This window comes from Adelges cooleyi, unplaced genomic scaffold (genome assembly GCF_023614345.1).
Source record: "Adelges cooleyi isolate 19-005CV unplaced genomic scaffold, UGA_ACOO_1.1 ACOO_flye_CR_arks_rails_tigmint_CR_PRNA_30, whole genome shotgun sequence".
In the NCBI taxonomy this organism is placed as follows: domain Eukaryota; kingdom Metazoa; phylum Arthropoda; class Insecta; order Hemiptera; family Adelgidae; genus Adelges; species Adelges cooleyi.
In genome coordinates, this window is record NW_026095971.1 from 19,992,952 (window position 1) to 20,010,799 (window position 17,848).

Here is a 17,848-nt window from a genome sequence, read left to right on the forward strand (position 1 = left end):
TAAGCACTAATAATTAAAATTAAATAGTTTTTTTAGCTAGAAACGACCTTTTGTTTAGGCTATGTACCTATAACCCATATTGCTTGGTGAATGCAAGCAAGTTTTCGTAAATTATAAAATAAAACGATTTTTAAATGAAAAACAACTTTTGTTACTATATTATAATATACTTAATATATAATATATTAAGTCTATATTGATTATAAAATAATATATGTTGTATATATATATATATATATATATATATATATATATATATATTAATATACATTATCATTGTTCTTGTTCAAATTATAATAATAAATGATAATCTAATCACTAATAATTTGCATTTTAAAAGGAAAACTCAAAATAATATCGACTTTTATTTTGTAATAAACAATCTTGATTTCTATAAAATACTGGACAATTATAATTTAATGCAATATGTTGTAAATGTTTATATTTAACTACCTATGCCGCCATATTAACGAATGTTGTTAAAAAATGCTTTTAAATCTGTTGTCAGATAGATTGGCTTCTCAGTTCTGAATATTTCTAGAGTTCATAAACATGGATTTTGATAATTCATTTTTTTCAGACAAAAATGGCATTGGAGCATAAAGATTGGTATTGAACCTCCAGAACATATGAGTTTCTTAATGCTGCCATCGTCGTTTCTACATAAATGGTAATCCTCAAACCCGAGAATCGGCTGACCCAAATAAAAATTGTCCGCTATACTGCATGTTTTCCTCTTTTCTAACACTCCTCATTAGGAGTTAAATTGAAATATTTAAGGAAATTTTCGAGGCTTAAATAGTTTTTGAAGTGTCAATTCATTAGTTTGAATAGTGTTTAAATTACTTATAGAGAATTCTGACATTCTCATAATTTAAGTAACGACCCATTAAATGGGAATACTTAATTTTTGTTGCAGCTATCGTAAGCAGCAGTTATTTTTATAGAAGTTTTAATTTAAAGTAACTATCTCTTATGCCAAGATCTCCAAATTGCAAAATCCTCATCATTTTTTCCTAACCTATTTTTAAACTCCAATGGTCATGACTCATGAACATAACTTAACCAAAATGAAAATGTTCAAAAAATAAAAACAGCTGTAAAAAAACTATAAGAACACTAGCACTTAATGTACTAATGCAAATTTATGTTGTTTATGACAAGCCTTTCCACCATCGATATCAATATCTAGAGAAATAACTATCTAGTACAAAACAAAATATTTAGTGATACATTTTAAAAATATGAGTATAATAATTATGCAAAAATATATGATTATAAATTATTGTTGTATACTATTTATACATAATATTTGTATACTATTTATGTATAATATTAATGTATGTGTTACCGTTACCACAGGAATAAGATTGGCATAATATAATTATTTGCAAGTATTAAATAAAAAATTCAACTACAACAACTTTGTGGAGTTGGGTCTTCACCTGATCGTTTTGTAATAGCGACTCTTGTAAATTCTTCTGATATTGTAGGATGTATACCAACTGTATCTTTTAAGTGTTCAAAAGTTAATCCAGCTCTGAAGGAATAACATATTTTTAGAATTTATATAAGTTATAAAAAAAACCTTATTTTTAACTTACTTTATAGCTGCAGCATAGCCTTGAATAACTTCACCTGCTTGGGGTCCTATAAAATGCATACCTAATACTTTTTGTGGTGCCTCAAGTAGTGCAATGACTTTTAAATAACAATGTTTAACATTTTTTTGAGGAATGAAAAATTCTGTAGGTTTATAATAGGCATGATAGACCTGAAAAAAGCATACAATAAATAAATTGTAAAGTTAAATAATAAAATATATATTTTACCCACAACGCAAAATGTATTTTACTGTTGGTTTCAAAACTATAACTAAGAAAATCTAAAACATTTTTTAAAAACTGTTTTTTTCCTCAAATTTTTTTAAAATTTTAAAAAGTAAGCTATTTTTTTTTTTAATATGTATTGAACGGAATACTGATTCAATGCAGGACAACATACGTGAACTTTAAACATACAAGTACTAACAAAACTATTCAAATTCTTCTTTATTAGTTAATAACTTAATTTATTTAATAATGTTTTTTGTCTATAACCTATACCAATTACATATTTTACATCTTGTATGTATATTCATTATGAGTATGTTATGAATCAACGATACACCATTCTAAATTTAATTACCTCAATTTTAGATTCAGTAAATCTTGCAATAGCTTCATCTTCAGTAAGTCCAACACAACCATATTCAAGAGGTGAAAATACTGTTGTCGCAATATTATCATAATCCATTTGTTCTTTACTTCCGTTATAAAGTCTAGCAGCTAGTAATTTTCCGGCTTGAATGGCAACAGGAGTTAATTCAGGTTTTCCCTAATTAATTTATACCTAATCAATATTAATTGACAACAAAATTTAACAATAAATACTTACATGAATTACATCACCAACAGCATATATATTTGGAACATTTGTTTGTTCATAATTTACTACAAATTTTCCGGATTCGGGATGAACCTGAAGTCCAGCAAGAGTTGGGTTTAATTCCTCAGATAATGGTCTACGTCCAGTAGCTACAAGAACTGTGTCAAATTCAGCCTGGCCATTCTATAATACAATTTTTATAAGCATAAATTTAAGAACTAGAAAATAAGACAAAAGATAAATTAGAAGATAAAATGTATACATTAGACCCAGGGGCGTAGCCAGTTGGTAGGCCTGGACCTACCCAAAATTTTCTAAATATATATAGAAAAAAAAAAATTAATTATTAGTAATTGTTTATCAATGGTTTATAGTGGGCCTACCCCAAAAAAAAAATGTCTAGCTACGCCCCTGATTAGACCAACTCAAATGTGGGGATTTAAGATAGTCTGTAGAAAAGTGATGAGCGTCAGAGAGTAGTTTGACATGTCTTTGTGAAGTGAAATACCGACAAAAAGTTCTTATATTTGTTATGTAATAATAATAGATAGTTTTATTTTATCATAATGAAATATTGTTTTTGTTTGGTTTAATTGCCTTTAAGTACTTTTTATTTATCTTAATTCATTAATTATTATATGTATACTATTTTATTAGTATAGTCATTAATATTACTTATATTAATTAATATCTTTTTTACATAATATTATTTTACTAGTTATAACTGATATACATATATTCTTGTTCATATTATTTATTAATAAAATAAAATGATTACTTCATCTCCTTTCCATTCTACTAGTAATTTACCATTGGACTGTTTGGTTACTTTTGTAGGTACTTTTCCTATAAGGAATTTTACACCTTTATCCTCCATTTCAGCTTGAATTAAATTAACCATATCCCTATCAAATCCTCTTAAAACCATAGAGCGTACCATTACAGTAGAATGATAACCTAAACCTTTCAAAAATCCAGCACATTCTAAACCAATATCTGTAAGTAATAGTAATATTATTTAATAATGTTAATTAAAGTCATAAAATTCATGATTGACAATACTTACATCCAGCACCAATCACTAAGGTATCACCAGGCGGATTAGTTAATGAGAAAATATCATCACTTGTAATACAAAATTCTTTACAACCAGGAAAATCAGGGTATCGTGGACGTCCTCCAACTGCTATAACAATATCCTTTGCTGTTAATCGCCGTTCTTTTCCATTTTTCATTTTAGCAATAACTGTATGATTATCTTCAAATACTCCATGACCATTAACATATTCAATTTTTCTATTTGGAAAAATGATATAACATTACATTAAATAAGCAAGTTCTCAAAATTTATATTTTTAGTACAACAAATACCTATTTTTTTTTTTATGATGAATAAATATTTTTTAAATAATGTTCTTCTGATCAAAATTATAAATTCATCTTTATGTAAGAATAGACAAGTTAGCTAACCCCTAATTAATTAACTAATAGTACAAATATGCAACTCTTAAAATATATAATTAGTTTATTATGTTTTGTTGGAATATTAAACAAGTCACCATATTATATGTATTTTGTAAGATGATATAGTATTTAATAATCTGTGTACATAGAGTATTTAATGATGATTCGAAAATATTCACCATTCATACTTATATGTACACACTACACATATTAATAATAAACATTGATTTTTTTCAATTATTCAAACCTTTTATTATTTGTTACGCTTCTGTATAAACCTATTAGTCCAACAATTTATGGACCCAAATTTCAAACTACTGAGATACCTATATAGAATAAAATTTCCACATTTTTTAAGGTGAATTGAATGAATTTCTAGGAAAAATTGGATGAGCGAAAAACACATGGAATAATAATTTAAGACCAAAAGTTATATTGTCAACGTATATCAATGAAGTTTAATAATGCTGAAAGAAATTCAGTTCAAATACCATGTATTGGATGGTAAGCAAGAAACTACTAACTATGCTCATGGAGTATTCTATCGCAAAGCAGTTGGGTTGTGTTCTAATTTTATTATACTACAGTCAAATGACAAAACAATATACTTTTTCAGTCAATATAAGTACAAAATCTAGAAGAACAGTATTGGACAATAGTGAAATATATTTTATAATATTTAAAGAAAACAATTAATTTTGGTTGACTTTTTAGTTCTAAAGAAAAAAATAAGTTGATTGAATACAGTGATGTAAACTATCCAGGTGACTTGGATACACAAAGGACAACATCTGGGTTATTTATTTTGTTAGGATTAGGGCCAGTGTACGAAGTTCACGCAGTCACCAGTATTTAATGATAGGCACATATCGAGACGCAGTCGGCTTAGAGCAGTAAACTGAAATTGTGAACACAACTACATGCAGGCCAACATAGACGCAGTACTTTTAGCCTTACTCTGTCCTTCAATATGCACTTGTAACCGGTAGATCTCAGAAAATCTCACTTAGGAACGCTACGTTGCCTGAGACTCAATGTGTGCCTGGCCAGCACAAGTGAATCAGTATATATAGCTTTAAATAAAGCAGTACAAGAATAAGCTTAGTTAATATTACTTTTAAAGGAATTATTCAACCAGCCAGAAATGTAAACAATAATATATAGAGGCAATCTAATTGATTAAATAGGATCAGACTCGTAAAAAATCCCAATTTCTCAAAAGACCAAAACACAAAGTTCAACAAGATATTGTTTTTGTTGGATGTTTATTTCCAAGATAGAGCAGAATGCTGACATCATGAACAAGCCAACTCCACAAAGTCAGTAAGTCCAAAGAACTCAGATAGATTTTAGGAGTTGTAAATATTAATATAATACAAGGGTATATTATTTAAAATTTTGCTAGTTACATTAAAGAATATTTACTTGTCTCTCAATTGCACACGAGTGACCCAGTTGACAGATTTAATATGATTTTGCACAGCTTCGACTAATGAATCCCATTTAAAAGATATAGGTCCTTGTATTTCCCAACCATAGCTTTGAGCATCCTACAAAATAATTAAATTATTTAGGTTTTATTATAACTATTATAAGATTTTTAGTTCAAACATTCAAAAGTATCATACTCAATTTTGCTTATACTTAAAACTTACATGAATACATTCTCCAAGAAGAGCAGCTTGATGCATGAGTTTTTTTGGAATGCAACCTACATTGACACAAGTACCACCAATTCCCCAGGTTGTACCTCTTTGTGTCGGAAGGACAAAGTCTAGAACTACTACTTTCTTACCAAAATTTGTTGCTTCTTTAGCACAGGCTAAACCCCCTGAGCCTCCACCCAAGACCAAAAGGTCAAAATCGTACTGTCCGTCTGAAAAAAAAAAAATAATAAGTAAATAATAATAAAATAATAAACAAGTGTAAAAAACGATTATAAATTACACAAACTCATTCTTCTTGCACAGTTGATCCTTAATGAATCCTTACAAAAACGTACATATTGTGTGTGTATAATGTTAATAGAAGACAAAAATTTAAAACGCATCTTCTAAATTATATTATTTTTAACTAAGAAAATTGTGTTTATTTAAAAATTAAATTAAATACCCAATTATTTTATAAATTATATTATGTAATGCTATCATCATGTAATCTCACGGTGAATTGACAATGATAGTTGATAAATAAATGTGATATTTGATAAGGTTATCAGTCCTCGCAAGTGAAATCGCAAAATTGAAAAATACATTTATTATATTTTCCTTGATTCCTTGATGTAAACGTTACGTAACATGGTTAATAGTGGTTTCATTGCTTTGTTCTTTATAACACAAGTCACATTTATTAAGTTGCTTCTTCCACGAAATCAAAAATAAAGTCATAACTCATTACTGTTACAATATTCACAACTTATTATATGCGATTCGTAAAAATGTGTTCTATATTAATAACAGGAGCTAATCGAGGAATAGGCTTGGGTCTGGTGAAAAATTTGCTAGCCAACCAGCAACCACAAGTAGAATACGTGTTTGCGACATGCAGAGACAAGGGGAAAGCAAAGGTACCTACTATTACTAGCTTTTTATACTCACTGGGTTCGACCGGAGCCATCGTGAGTTGTCAAAAATTTCCGTTGACGTTGATTTTTAAATTAATAAATAAATACTACTTATATTTTCGTATTATAATAATAAGTTTGTAATAATTAAAAAAAAAAAACGATTTATGAAATAACTGTTAACTGGTTGCTAATCGTTGATTTGCTGTTTTCTGTGTAGTGTTTTTTAGTACACCAACACAAAACTCTCGACTATGGAGTAATGACTAATGAGTAATGACATAAGACCGATACTCGTAACTCGGTAGACGTGCTTTCTCGTTTGCCTTATCTGTAAACAGCAAGAAGTACCGCCTTTTTTCATGGAAGAAATATTTTAGTTGGGGGAATATATTAAATTTAAAAAAATATTGTTCTAGATCCGAGTTCTGTCAAGTGCCATCATCTACTACAGCTGTGGCCATAGGCGGACTTAGGGGTTGATTTTTGGGGGGGCTTTAGTCCCAGACAATATTTAGACACTAATGTAACCTACAATATCTTTATTTTTCGTAAATTGTCCACTTAACGTATATAAAAAATTATATAACTAGAAAAAAATAATATTTGCACGCCTTAAAATTAGTTGGAATGTTTAATTTTTTTTTAAAGGCTTCTAGACCACTTTTTATCAAATATTTGTCTTTTATTTAATAGCCCGTTCCGTTCCCCTTATGGTCAATGGCAAAGTGAGGCGTGTACTATTATGAAATTTTTTTCCACCCACAATTATCGTCCCTTTTTTTCTTTTCTTGTTTTATCTGATAATATTAATTTATAGTTCTCTATTATAAAAAAAAAACATTTTATATTGTTATTAGTGATAATTGTCAGCTGAGAAAAGATTTAAACAACGAAAAATGTGATATTTGATTTAAATATCACACAAAGATGTCTTTGAACTAATATCTATTAATATCTATCTATTATTAAAAAGCAAATAACACAAATTATTACATAACAAACCAGTTTTTGGTTTCACTATACTTAATTGATGAATTAAATATTTAGGTTAAAATTTGACTTCTAAGAGTTATCTTAAACATTTATTCTTTAAAATAATACCTACTGTAAAATTGTTGTGTTTTAATTTACTATAGTAATTATAATTCAACTTACGTATGTAACAAGCTCCACTTGCCAAAACAAACCGATATATTTTTAATGTATAAAAAACACTATCTGTACTATTTGTCAGTAGAATAGGCAATGAATTGGTTATATTTTTTAACATGGCATATACCCCAAAATGTTTTAACATAAAAAAAATAAAAAACATTTCATTTTACCACGGGTTTTCAACAATTTTTATAATATCTGCAATAAGTTTTATATATATATATATATATATATATATATATATATATATATATATATAATATAATGTTTTTATTTTGTATTTGTTTATACTTAGCTATGGAAAAGTAGTCTTCAATGACAATAATAATCCTTCACCCCACCGTCCCAATAGGTCTTGCCGCCAGACACATAAACCACAATCAAACGTTATGCAACTAGTCTAAAAAACCTAAGTATTAAAAATATATATAAAAAAGGCACATTTGAAAAAAAATTGTTTTATACTTATTTAGGCAATAGAACATTAAATAAAAATTTTACTGAAATAAAAAGGCCAATTGGGTTTGGGGGGGGGCTAATTCCTCTTTAGCCACCCCTAAGTACGCCTATAGCTGTGGCCGCCTAGTATCATTAGGTTTTCGTGTTCGGGTTTTCTCAACTAATAAATAATAAATACCTACTATGTGATTGAATACCCCAAATCATGAGGATCATGTTCCTATGGCGTTATTCCAATTATTTAAATACCTAAAATTTGCACCCTCAGGGCCCAGATATATACTGAGTAGAATATGCTCTATAATTTTAAAACATACTTCATGAATAATATGTGTTTAGTCTTTCTAATAGTGTGTATATATATTAATTATATTATTTTTAATAACAATTGATATACATAATATCTACCTACTTCTAAACTGAAAATATGTTTATAGTTAAAAATAATTACTAGTTATTATTTTTATTTATTTTTATTATATGACTATTTGATATTAAGTGCATTTTTAATTATTATAGTTTATAATCTTTGAAGTTATAACTATGTCATGACAACAATACAAAGTGGTGACTGTGCAATATGTGGTCAGGAATAGGGGCTATCAGCTTCTAAAATATAATAATTTAATAATTATGCTATTATTAGGAGTTTAATTTTATAACTCTAGTCAAAAAAAGGTTTACTTTTAATATTTTCAAAAAACATTTATTTTTTTTGTTTCTATGATTTATATTTGTCTGTTAAATTAGATTCAGAAAATTTATTTTTATGTGCACCTTGTTATTGAAAATGTATTATTACTTGTTTTTAGGAACTCATGGAATTAACAGCAAATTCTAAACTTCACGTCTATGAAGCAGGTAAAATTATTTTACTACATTATAATATTTGATATTACAATCATAAGCACATGTGCACAGAGTATGCAGCTACTCAACTGCAATAAATCACAATTTTTTTCCAAAAACAATTTTATTTCGTGTTTTTCGGAATTACTCTGTTGCTATATTAGTGTATGTACTATACTATATATATGTATATTATCCTTTTAGTAGTAGCAGTAGTAGTAGTGTTCTCAATTATCCTTTCATAAAACAATGTATTTCAATTTTTTTATGTGGAACGTGAAGATTAGGCAAGTTTATAAACAAAACGTATGTTAATCTGGAAAATCCTCATTGACCCTCACTGTGAACAAAAAAATTACATAGCCTTTAGCAATTATTTTAACCCCTGCTATGGTAAAAAGTTATTTTGCTTTTGTATACCTACCTATAATGATGATTTATATGTAGTACTATTTGGCATTCGGTGGAAACTACCAAAGTTTATTTAAAGGCAAAGCGCCTTTAAATAAACTTTGGTAGTTTCTATAACGGTTTTAAAGAAATTATTTTACATGATATAATCAAAATCATTACTTAAAAATCTAATATTTTTAAATTTAATTTTAATTAAACATTTTAACATTTATATTCTTATGAACTCAATTTGCAGATTTGATTGACAATGGATCATTTTTTAATTTGGCATCTCAAGTTTCAACTATTGTTAAAGATAAAGGATTAAATGTATTAATCAATAATGCTGGTATATCATCAAAATTTACTAGAATCGGTTTAGTCAAATCAGACGATCTTTTAAATCATTTTAAAATTAACACTATTGGTCCCATTATGCTTACACAAGTAATATGATACTATTAGTAATTATAATTTACTTTATGTTCATCTATATATATATATTTTTTTAGGCATTTGTTCCACTGCTAAAAACTGCTTCTAAGACAAGTGAGAACTCTGTTGGCATGTCTAAAGCTGTTATTCTTAATATCAGTTCAATCATGAGCTCTATTACTTTAAACGACCAAGGAGGATTTTACCCATACAGAACAAGCAAGGTATTTTGGAAACATTCACCAATTGTTGAAATAAGTTTTTTATATTTATTACAAGACAATTTTTTTTTTATTAAGTATATGTCTTTTCTTTTTTAGGAATTTGCTCTCCAAATAAAACTGAAATTTTCTCTGTTTACTCTTTCCTTTAAAGTAAAATTTTATGAATTGGAACCATATACTTGGTACTTACAACTATCTTTCAGTTAATAGATTTATCCTTAACTAAACGATAGACAATTTTAATTTAATTAGAATCAATATCATTTTTTATTAAATAATTTTATTTGGATTATTGTGTTTGAATTCCTAAGTAATAATTATTATTATTTCAGATTGCTTTGAATGCTGCAACAAAATCATTAAGTATAGATCTTAAAAGTGATGGTGTCCTAGCTGTGAATCTTCATCCTGGATGGGTAAAAACATCAATGGGTGGATCTAATGCTCCTCTCACAGTTGATCAGTCTGTAGCTGGAATCTGCAAATTTTTATCAGAAGTCAATGAGTCGCATAACGGAGGACTGTACGATTATCAAGGGAAAAAACTTCCTTGGTAATTCATATTTGTAATTTGTTAAATAGTTTTGTATTAAAATATAGTAAATATGTTAGTAAATTAAAAAAAAATATATGTATGACTAGATAAATGCAAGATAATGTTCATTTTAATTAAATACCTATGTATAAATTAATAACTTTCTATTACAATATGTTTATCATTAATAATTTAAAATTTATATATGTTTAATAATTGTATTAGTTTTTTTTATATATTATACTTTGATAAAACATTTTTTTTTTTATTTCACAACTAGTATAATTATTTAGAATAATATTGCTTTAAATACTAGGAAACATATTATTTTATGTAACCTTTTGAAAAAGTGAGTCCCATTTAATAATTAAATGATCACTACTTAAGCCAGTTGTCAATTTAGCTACAAACTCATTTGGTATATTATTTTGATATAATACTACTGTACTATATACATTGTAAAATCAAGAAAATAACATTAACATTTTTCCTTAGAGGAGTTAAATATTTTTCATTATTTTGTTTTTTAAGTATAGTTTATGGCCTTCAGGTCTTAAAGTTATAGTGAAGATAGATTTATTATAACCATATAACATGTGTTTTTGAAAAAATGTAGCAATTTAAATTATGAAAATAATACTTATGTTACCATATTTTTAAACCAGTTGCGTTTTTCCGTAAAGCCGTGCTTCACTATTTAAATAGCTATCTCATCAAAAATATTGTACAGTCAAAATAAATTATGCATTTATATCCTAAAGCTTGTAAAAGTTGTTCTGAAAACTAGTTAATTATATTATATCAATAAGTAAAACGATTTTTTTGTCAAATATTACGTTCTTATACTTTGCTCCTTAATAAAGCCACGACCCCATTAATGTAATTCTAATAAATAATATATCTAAGTTATGAAGTGGTTAGCAAAATTTCTTACAGTTTATTATAATTTATTACAGATTAAAAAAACCCAATATAATTTTAAATAAGTTTTTTATTAATATACAATTAGTCCAACTAAAGTATTTTTTTAGAGGTTATTAAATCACTATGGGTTATAATAATGGGTATAATTATGTTATGTTATGTTGTATTAAATTTTTTCACGGTTCACAGTTCAGTATTAAAAATATAATAGATGTAGTATCTATATTATATTGGCATCTGAAAATAATATTGTGATAGTTTTTATATTATGAATATTGCTGGATTTCCCATGTTAGATCACTAATTAACTCCTATTGATAGGATATTGAGAATTTGTATTGTAGATTTTTTTCAGATTACCTAAAAGGGCTCAAAGGTCATTTACGTTGTTAAAAAATCAATGAACTTTAGAATTAATAATATATTAAAATATTAAAAACAAAAAGTGATCTTATTTATTTTATTCAGTTTAGTATTGTTATAATGGGATCTAGATGATGTTCAGTTATATTAATAAGTATACTTATTAATATTTTAGTGTATAATATAAACTAAAATAAAAATAATGTTTTTAAAGATATTTTACATAGTATTTTACTTATCTGTTAATAGAATAAATTGTTTGCCAATAAATCGAAGTGATAATATCAACCAAGAGACTGTAAATAAATATAAAATGCAATTATCTACTAAATTATGATACTTATTAGTTATTATTAAACTTATCACCTTTTTGTAGCTTGAGTTTATGCAAAAATATGGTTATTTGGATCAAAATGGACCACAAGCATTAAGCACGTCAGACTCCTTAATATCCGCTTTAAAACTGGTACAAAAATTTGGAGGTTTAGAAGAAACTGGAAACATTAACAGTGACACTCTTAAGGTCATTATTAAGTCTTATTAGATCATATTAGATCATCTTATTAGATTATTATTAGGTCATTATTAACATTATTAAGTTAAATTAATTTTCAAAACTATAGTCAAAGTATTCTTTATAGTTTATGGTTATTGCATTACTATTTTAGTTGATCAAATCCAAAAGATGTGGTGTAACAGATGTGTCAAGATCCCTAGACCATAATTATGTTAGAAGTAAACGATTTGCTGCTTCGTCGAGTGGTTGGAACAAACAGTTTTTAACATATTAGTAATACCGAACAATTTCATATCTATATTTTTTATTTATAAGTTAACAGCTAACTTAAAGATACAGATATTATTTGTTTAGTATATCAAATGTGACACCAAAACTATCTAGGGAGGGTGTTAAAGATGAAATACAAAGAGCGTTCCAAATGTGGGGTCCATATAGTCGTCTTAATTTTTCTGAAACACAAAATAATAAAGCTGACATTATTATATCGTTTAGTGAAGATTACCACGGAGATCAGTAAGTTATATTCAATTGCTAACAAATAACAATACCACAATATTAACAAAAAAAGCTCTTTAGCAGGGAAATTTTTGAAGAGAAAGGGCAGGAAAATGCTATCACTTTACTATGCATATTATTATACTATAGGGATTTGTTTTACAAATAATCAAGTATTAAAATTAAAATAAATACATTAAATACGAAATGAGGAATATAAAAGGGAGCCATAGACCTAGAAGAAAGTTAAGGAACCTTTAAACATAACAATATATATTTGACATTTGTTGATATTATGTCAGATTTCCTTTTGATGGCCCAGGAAATGTGCTGGCGCACGCATACTATCCTACCGACTATGGTTCGCTGGGAGGAGACATACATTTCGACAGCAGTGAAAATTGGACTTTAAGCAATATTGATAATAATATTAATGAGGGTATTTAATTGTATATTATTTAATGTATTAAAAGTCTATGTTTTTAAAGAGCATCAACTACAGCTGACAAATTTGTATATATGTTTAATGTTGATATATTTATTCATAAACATTAATATCGATAAGGCTTATTTTGACATTTGAATGTTATATAATATGTTGATGAAGGTGTGAATTTTTATTCTGTCGCTATCCACGAAATGGGCCATAGCCTAGGATTAGGGCACTCGTCAGAAAGTGATTCTATAATGAACCCATACTATAAAGGACCAACTCCCCAAGAAATTGGATACGATGACATAATGGGAATGTATTCTCTTTATGGTAATATTATAATAAATCTAATAATTACTTATTTTTCTATAGATTCAATCAAATTTAAGACTTTAACTACAAATCAATGGCACTTGCTTTTGTAAAATACTATAATATTTAAATCTGTATAAACCCAATTTATCATGTTATTAAAAATGTTGTGATCATTTATTATATTATTACATTCTAGTGAAGAAGTCAATGTATGAGGATCGTGATGGTTTAAAGTCTACCAGGCGACCAATATCTGTTTTACCAAACAAACCACATGTACACTGGACTTCTTTTAGTGAAGAAAGTTGTACTGATGATGATGTTGTCACTCCAGAATCAATTACAACTCCAAAGCCAATATTTCCTACTCGAGACAGAACTTCTGATTGCAAAGGAAATTTTGACGCCATTTCATGTTTTCGTGGTCAGTTATTTGTATTCAAAAAAGATGTAAGTTTAAAATGAATAAAAACATATGATTTGTTCAAACACAAAAAATACTTTTAATTTAAACATTAAAATGATTGTAATTTTACTTGTGAGCTTTGATAACTGACGAAATTCAAAGACAGCACCCTACAGTAAAGAAAAGCCACAATAAAAAATGTTAGGGTAAATTTTACTACAAAATCAATAATTAACGTAGACATCAATAATATAGCATTTAGAAGATGATAAGCTTTTGCTGTTTTGTTGGGAAAAGATTTTCAAAATAAGATATTTAAAACAAATAGTATACATAAATAACATTAAATAATTATTATAATATTTCTTGTTTTTTATTAATTTTATTTCCAACAAAACTGTGTTAAACTTATTATTTTTAAATTCATAATTTAATTATTATTGTCTACTAGCCATCACTATTTTAAATACCACTATAGGTTTAATGGATTATGGAAAAACATATGATAATTTCTCTCATAGAGGTGATTAGTCTGTCAAATAATAATAATAATTATCAATAAAATATCTTTTACTATTACTGTATTAACAAATACTTATTATAGTTTTAGCAAACAAGAATTATGATTTTAGTAATAAGGATTAGGATTTTGTGTAAAATTGCCTATAACTTTACCCTCAGTAAAAAGATAGTGTGGTTCATCTTAGAGTGTGGCTCAAACTCCAGTGGCTAAGCCATACATTTTAACATTTTTCTATATTACAAATTACAATGTTAAAAATAAAAAATAATGTCATTTTGTAGCATTAATACTTCTAATTGTGTAGGTATATTAGTACCAATTAATACTATATATTAAAAATGGTTTTTAAATAATTTTTTAGTGGTTATGGAGACTAAGAGAGCCAGGAATGATACTACCTCGATATCCAGTTAAATTGTTGACATTTTTTAATTTGTTCACCGAGAATGATGCAAATAATATAAGAATCGACGCAGCGTATGAAAGACCGGATTCAAATATTGTTATGTTTAGTGGTAAGAAAATAATTTCATCTCTAGGTTATAATTAGGGGATATTAAATATTTCAAAGTTGTTGTATACATGTGTCTTTAGCCCTGAAGACGGCAACATTGTCACCAAAACACGTATTTTTATTAAAGTACCTAAATATTTTTGTAAATAACATTTTTATTAATTAATAATTAATTCATCAAGTGAATAGATAACTCAGTAAACAATGGTTTTTTTGATTTATTTTTATTAAATTTATATACAAAACGGGGTTTTGCTATTTATACAAATATATTATATATTATTATGGAATAAATAATACTTTTTTGGTTAAAGTAAGAAATGTAAATTTTGTTCATTACAAACAGCGGTTGAGAATTTCTCGTCATAAATAATAAAAAGAAAACTGAAAGTCTTTAATTCCTTTCCCACTTCATTACATTAATAGATTTACAACTTGTGCCAAGTTGAATTATGTACGAGAGTTCAATTAAAATATATTCAATATTAATGAATATAAACTATAAATTAACAATTTTTAACTAATTTATGTTAATTACATTTTTTATATATATATTAAATTTATATATTTTTTTAATTTATAGGTAACAAATATTACGTTTTTAATGGAAATCATTTAATTGAAGATAGCCCAAGATCCATAATGGACTACAAATTTCCTTATTTTATAAAAAAGGTTGATGCAGTTATGGTCTATGGGACACCACCACTGACATATTTATTTAGGTTAGTGGTCAACTAATACTTTTAAAAATATAATTCTGTTCAGGATAATTTTTGTAACTGATATAAATTTATGACATGTAAAAATGAATTATTAACATTACTGTCATTATAATATTTTAGTGGAGAATATTTTTGGATATATGATGATCAAAACAAAAAGTTGTTACAAATACACAGATATATTAAAGAACATTTCAGAGGAGTAAAAACGCCAATAGATGATGTTCTCACATGGAAGTCAGGTACGTACTACTAATTTATCAAAGGACATATTGAATCTTTAACTTAATCACATAGTAGTATAATTCTTCAGCGAGCAACCATAACCAGTGAAGTCCAATTTTAGAAAAAATTATATTTTATGTGTTTGAAATCAGGCTGTTTTTTACTGAATCAAAGTATTTGCCATTTCTTTTTTGCTTAAGTATATCTATCTGATTATGACCACTCACCAAAGAATTATAGCTTTATAAATATAGAGTTATATTTAGCTATCCATGTTACATTTTTACAAATATGTGTAGTCCTAATATATATTATGCTTAAATATATTTTTTAAAAAATTTTCAGGAGAAATATATTTCTTTAAAGGAAATCAGTATTGGAAATACAACAGATTTAATAATAGAACTGAAGTCGGTTATCCAAAAAATGCATCTGAATTTGTATTTGGATCTATTTGTTAAAATTATAAGTCAATTTTTATATCATACAATCAGTGTGTACACATTTATGTAATAAAATGTATATATGATTGATCATTTGTAATATTACTGAAGCAACACATTATTTTATTTGTAATATTATTATTATACAAAATTAAAAATTATACTAGGATTTAAATATAATATATTAATACATTTACGTATTAGAAGTAGGACATAAAAAATTGCATTTATTTTTATTTTTATAGATAATACCGTTTTTGAGTCTCGTTAATAATGGAGTATTTAATAATATAATAAATAGTGACTTAACTGAATACAATACTAAAACTTGTTTCAAAACAATATTGAAAGGAATAATTTGATAAAATTTTACAATTTTATTTTTTAGTTTTGATTTTCATTAACGTATTTAGCATATATAATTAAATTTTGATACATATGTAAGAAATCAATTTAAAATGAGCAATTAAAAGACGTTTGTATGACTAGAATAGTGTTTTTTTGTAAAAATTCAAATGTTGATGTCCCACACCTAATTTTCACAGACATTAAAAATTAAATTATTCTAGATACTAACTACTGAATAACTAATTACATAATTTAAAAAAAATAGAAATTATACTATTATCACAAACTAACTATCCATAAAATCCATTAAAATAAAATTAAAATACAGAGAATATGAAATAATGTAACATCTTAAGCAATGAATAACATCGTAGATTAACTATTCTGTAGTTGAATAAATTAGTATAAATTGCATTTACTATTTAAAAAAATTTAACAATTAATATTATAAAAGCAAAAAAAAAAATCTTGTTGTCATTATAATTTCGATTGTAAGTTGTTAGTATTCACTTACTAGTTTTTTATTTTTTGTTTGATATTATCTTTAATCTTCATCGTCATCATCATCTGAAGGTACAAATAATTCATTTTCCTCTAGAAAATTGGCCATGTACTTGCTAATTGTAGCACCAATTAATAATCCAGGGACAACAGTAAAAATAATTCCTAATAGACCAAACGGAATTTTTTGTGGTTCAGGTAATAAAGCTCCAGTAGACGAAGTAGTAGCTGTACGCACATTTGATGGCTGTTTAATTTTGTTTGATAGCTTTAAAATGTTGATAATTTTTGTATTCATTTTAAAAATATGTAAAAATGCTATTTGCTTGTAAAAAATTTCATTAATTAATTAAAATTGATTACAGAGTACAGACCTAAATATACAGATTATGATAACAGATCGCAGAACAGTTTTTTCCCATTATAATATTTTAATGTCTAGTTTCTACGTATCAATTGATCTATCAGTGATCACGGGCTACGGCCTTAGAAGATCTTAGCATAGAATACAGAATAGATGGGTCGTGTTTAAAAATTGATCAATTATTAATGCCTAGTATCAGCTGTACTTTGGTCGTGGTAAGTGGGAATTTTGATAAAAGTCGT

At 26.4% G+C, this 17,848-nt stretch overlaps 4 protein-coding genes across 10 annotated transcripts; 2 read left to right on the forward strand and 2 right to left on the reverse strand.

Moving 5' to 3' along the window:
* Window positions 1-1,105: 1,105 nt before the first annotated feature.
* On the reverse strand, window positions 1,106-6,704 carry LOC126838875 (thioredoxin reductase 1, mitochondrial). 2 transcript variants are annotated; one of them, XM_050573642.1, is made up of 9 exons: window positions 6,489-6,704; window positions 5,547-5,767; window positions 5,317-5,441; window positions 3,494-3,723; window positions 3,206-3,423; window positions 2,437-2,610; window positions 2,188-2,376; window positions 1,605-1,774; window positions 1,106-1,540 (listed from the first exon to the last, which is right to left on the reverse strand). In XM_050573642.1, the coding sequence occupies exons 1-9, from the start codon at window positions 6,505-6,507 to the stop codon at window positions 1,411-1,413; spliced, it is 1,476 nt and encodes a 491-aa protein (XP_050429599.1). In that variant the 5' UTR covers window positions 6,508-6,704; the 3' UTR covers window positions 1,106-1,410. The 2 variants fall into 2 exon arrangements, with proteins under 2 accessions (XP_050429599.1, XP_050429598.1); XM_050573641.1 differs by lacking the exon at window positions 6,489-6,704 and adding an exon at window positions 5,839-6,023.
* LOC126838876 (C-factor) lies at window positions 6,151-10,664 on the forward strand. The gene is made up of 5 exons (XM_050573643.1): window positions 6,151-6,457; window positions 8,884-8,932; window positions 9,570-9,760; window positions 9,826-9,972; window positions 10,305-10,664. Exons 1-5 carry the CDS (start codon window positions 6,314-6,316, stop codon window positions 10,527-10,529), a joined length of 756 nt encoding a protein of 251 aa, XP_050429600.1. The 5' UTR covers window positions 6,151-6,313; the 3' UTR covers window positions 10,530-10,664.
* Window positions 6,583-17,743, reverse strand: LOC126838877 (essential MCU regulator, mitochondrial). 5 transcript variants are annotated; one of them, XM_050573648.1, is made up of 2 exons: window positions 17,256-17,743; window positions 6,583-6,785 (listed from the first exon to the last, which is right to left on the reverse strand). In XM_050573648.1, the coding sequence occupies exon 1, from the start codon at window positions 17,538-17,540 to the stop codon at window positions 17,286-17,288; it is 255 nt and encodes an 84-aa protein (XP_050429605.1). In that variant the 5' UTR covers window positions 17,541-17,743; the 3' UTR covers window positions 6,583-6,785; window positions 17,256-17,285. The 5 variants fall into 5 exon arrangements, with proteins under 5 accessions (XP_050429605.1, XP_050429604.1, XP_050429603.1 ...); XM_050573647.1 differs by lacking the exon at window positions 6,583-6,785 and adding an exon at window positions 12,747-12,763; XM_050573646.1 differs by lacking the exon at window positions 6,583-6,785 and adding an exon at window positions 15,885-16,925.
* LOC126838874 (matrix metalloproteinase-16-like) lies at window positions 11,886-16,579 on the forward strand. Of its 2 annotated transcripts, XM_050573639.1 has the most exons (12): window positions 11,886-11,948; window positions 12,044-12,092; window positions 12,171-12,317; window positions 12,463-12,584; window positions 12,666-12,827; window positions 13,112-13,248; window positions 13,417-13,572; window positions 13,754-14,007; window positions 14,848-15,001; window positions 15,584-15,725; window positions 15,846-15,967; window positions 16,296-16,579. In XM_050573639.1, the coding sequence occupies exons 1-12, from the start codon at window positions 11,926-11,928 to the stop codon at window positions 16,409-16,411; spliced, it is 1,584 nt and encodes a 527-aa protein (XP_050429596.1). In that variant the 5' UTR covers window positions 11,886-11,925; the 3' UTR covers window positions 16,412-16,579. The 2 variants fall into 2 exon arrangements, with proteins under 2 accessions (XP_050429596.1, XP_050429595.1); XM_050573638.1 differs by having other exon boundaries at window positions 11,903-12,092.
* Window positions 17,744-17,848: the final 105 nt, after the last annotated feature.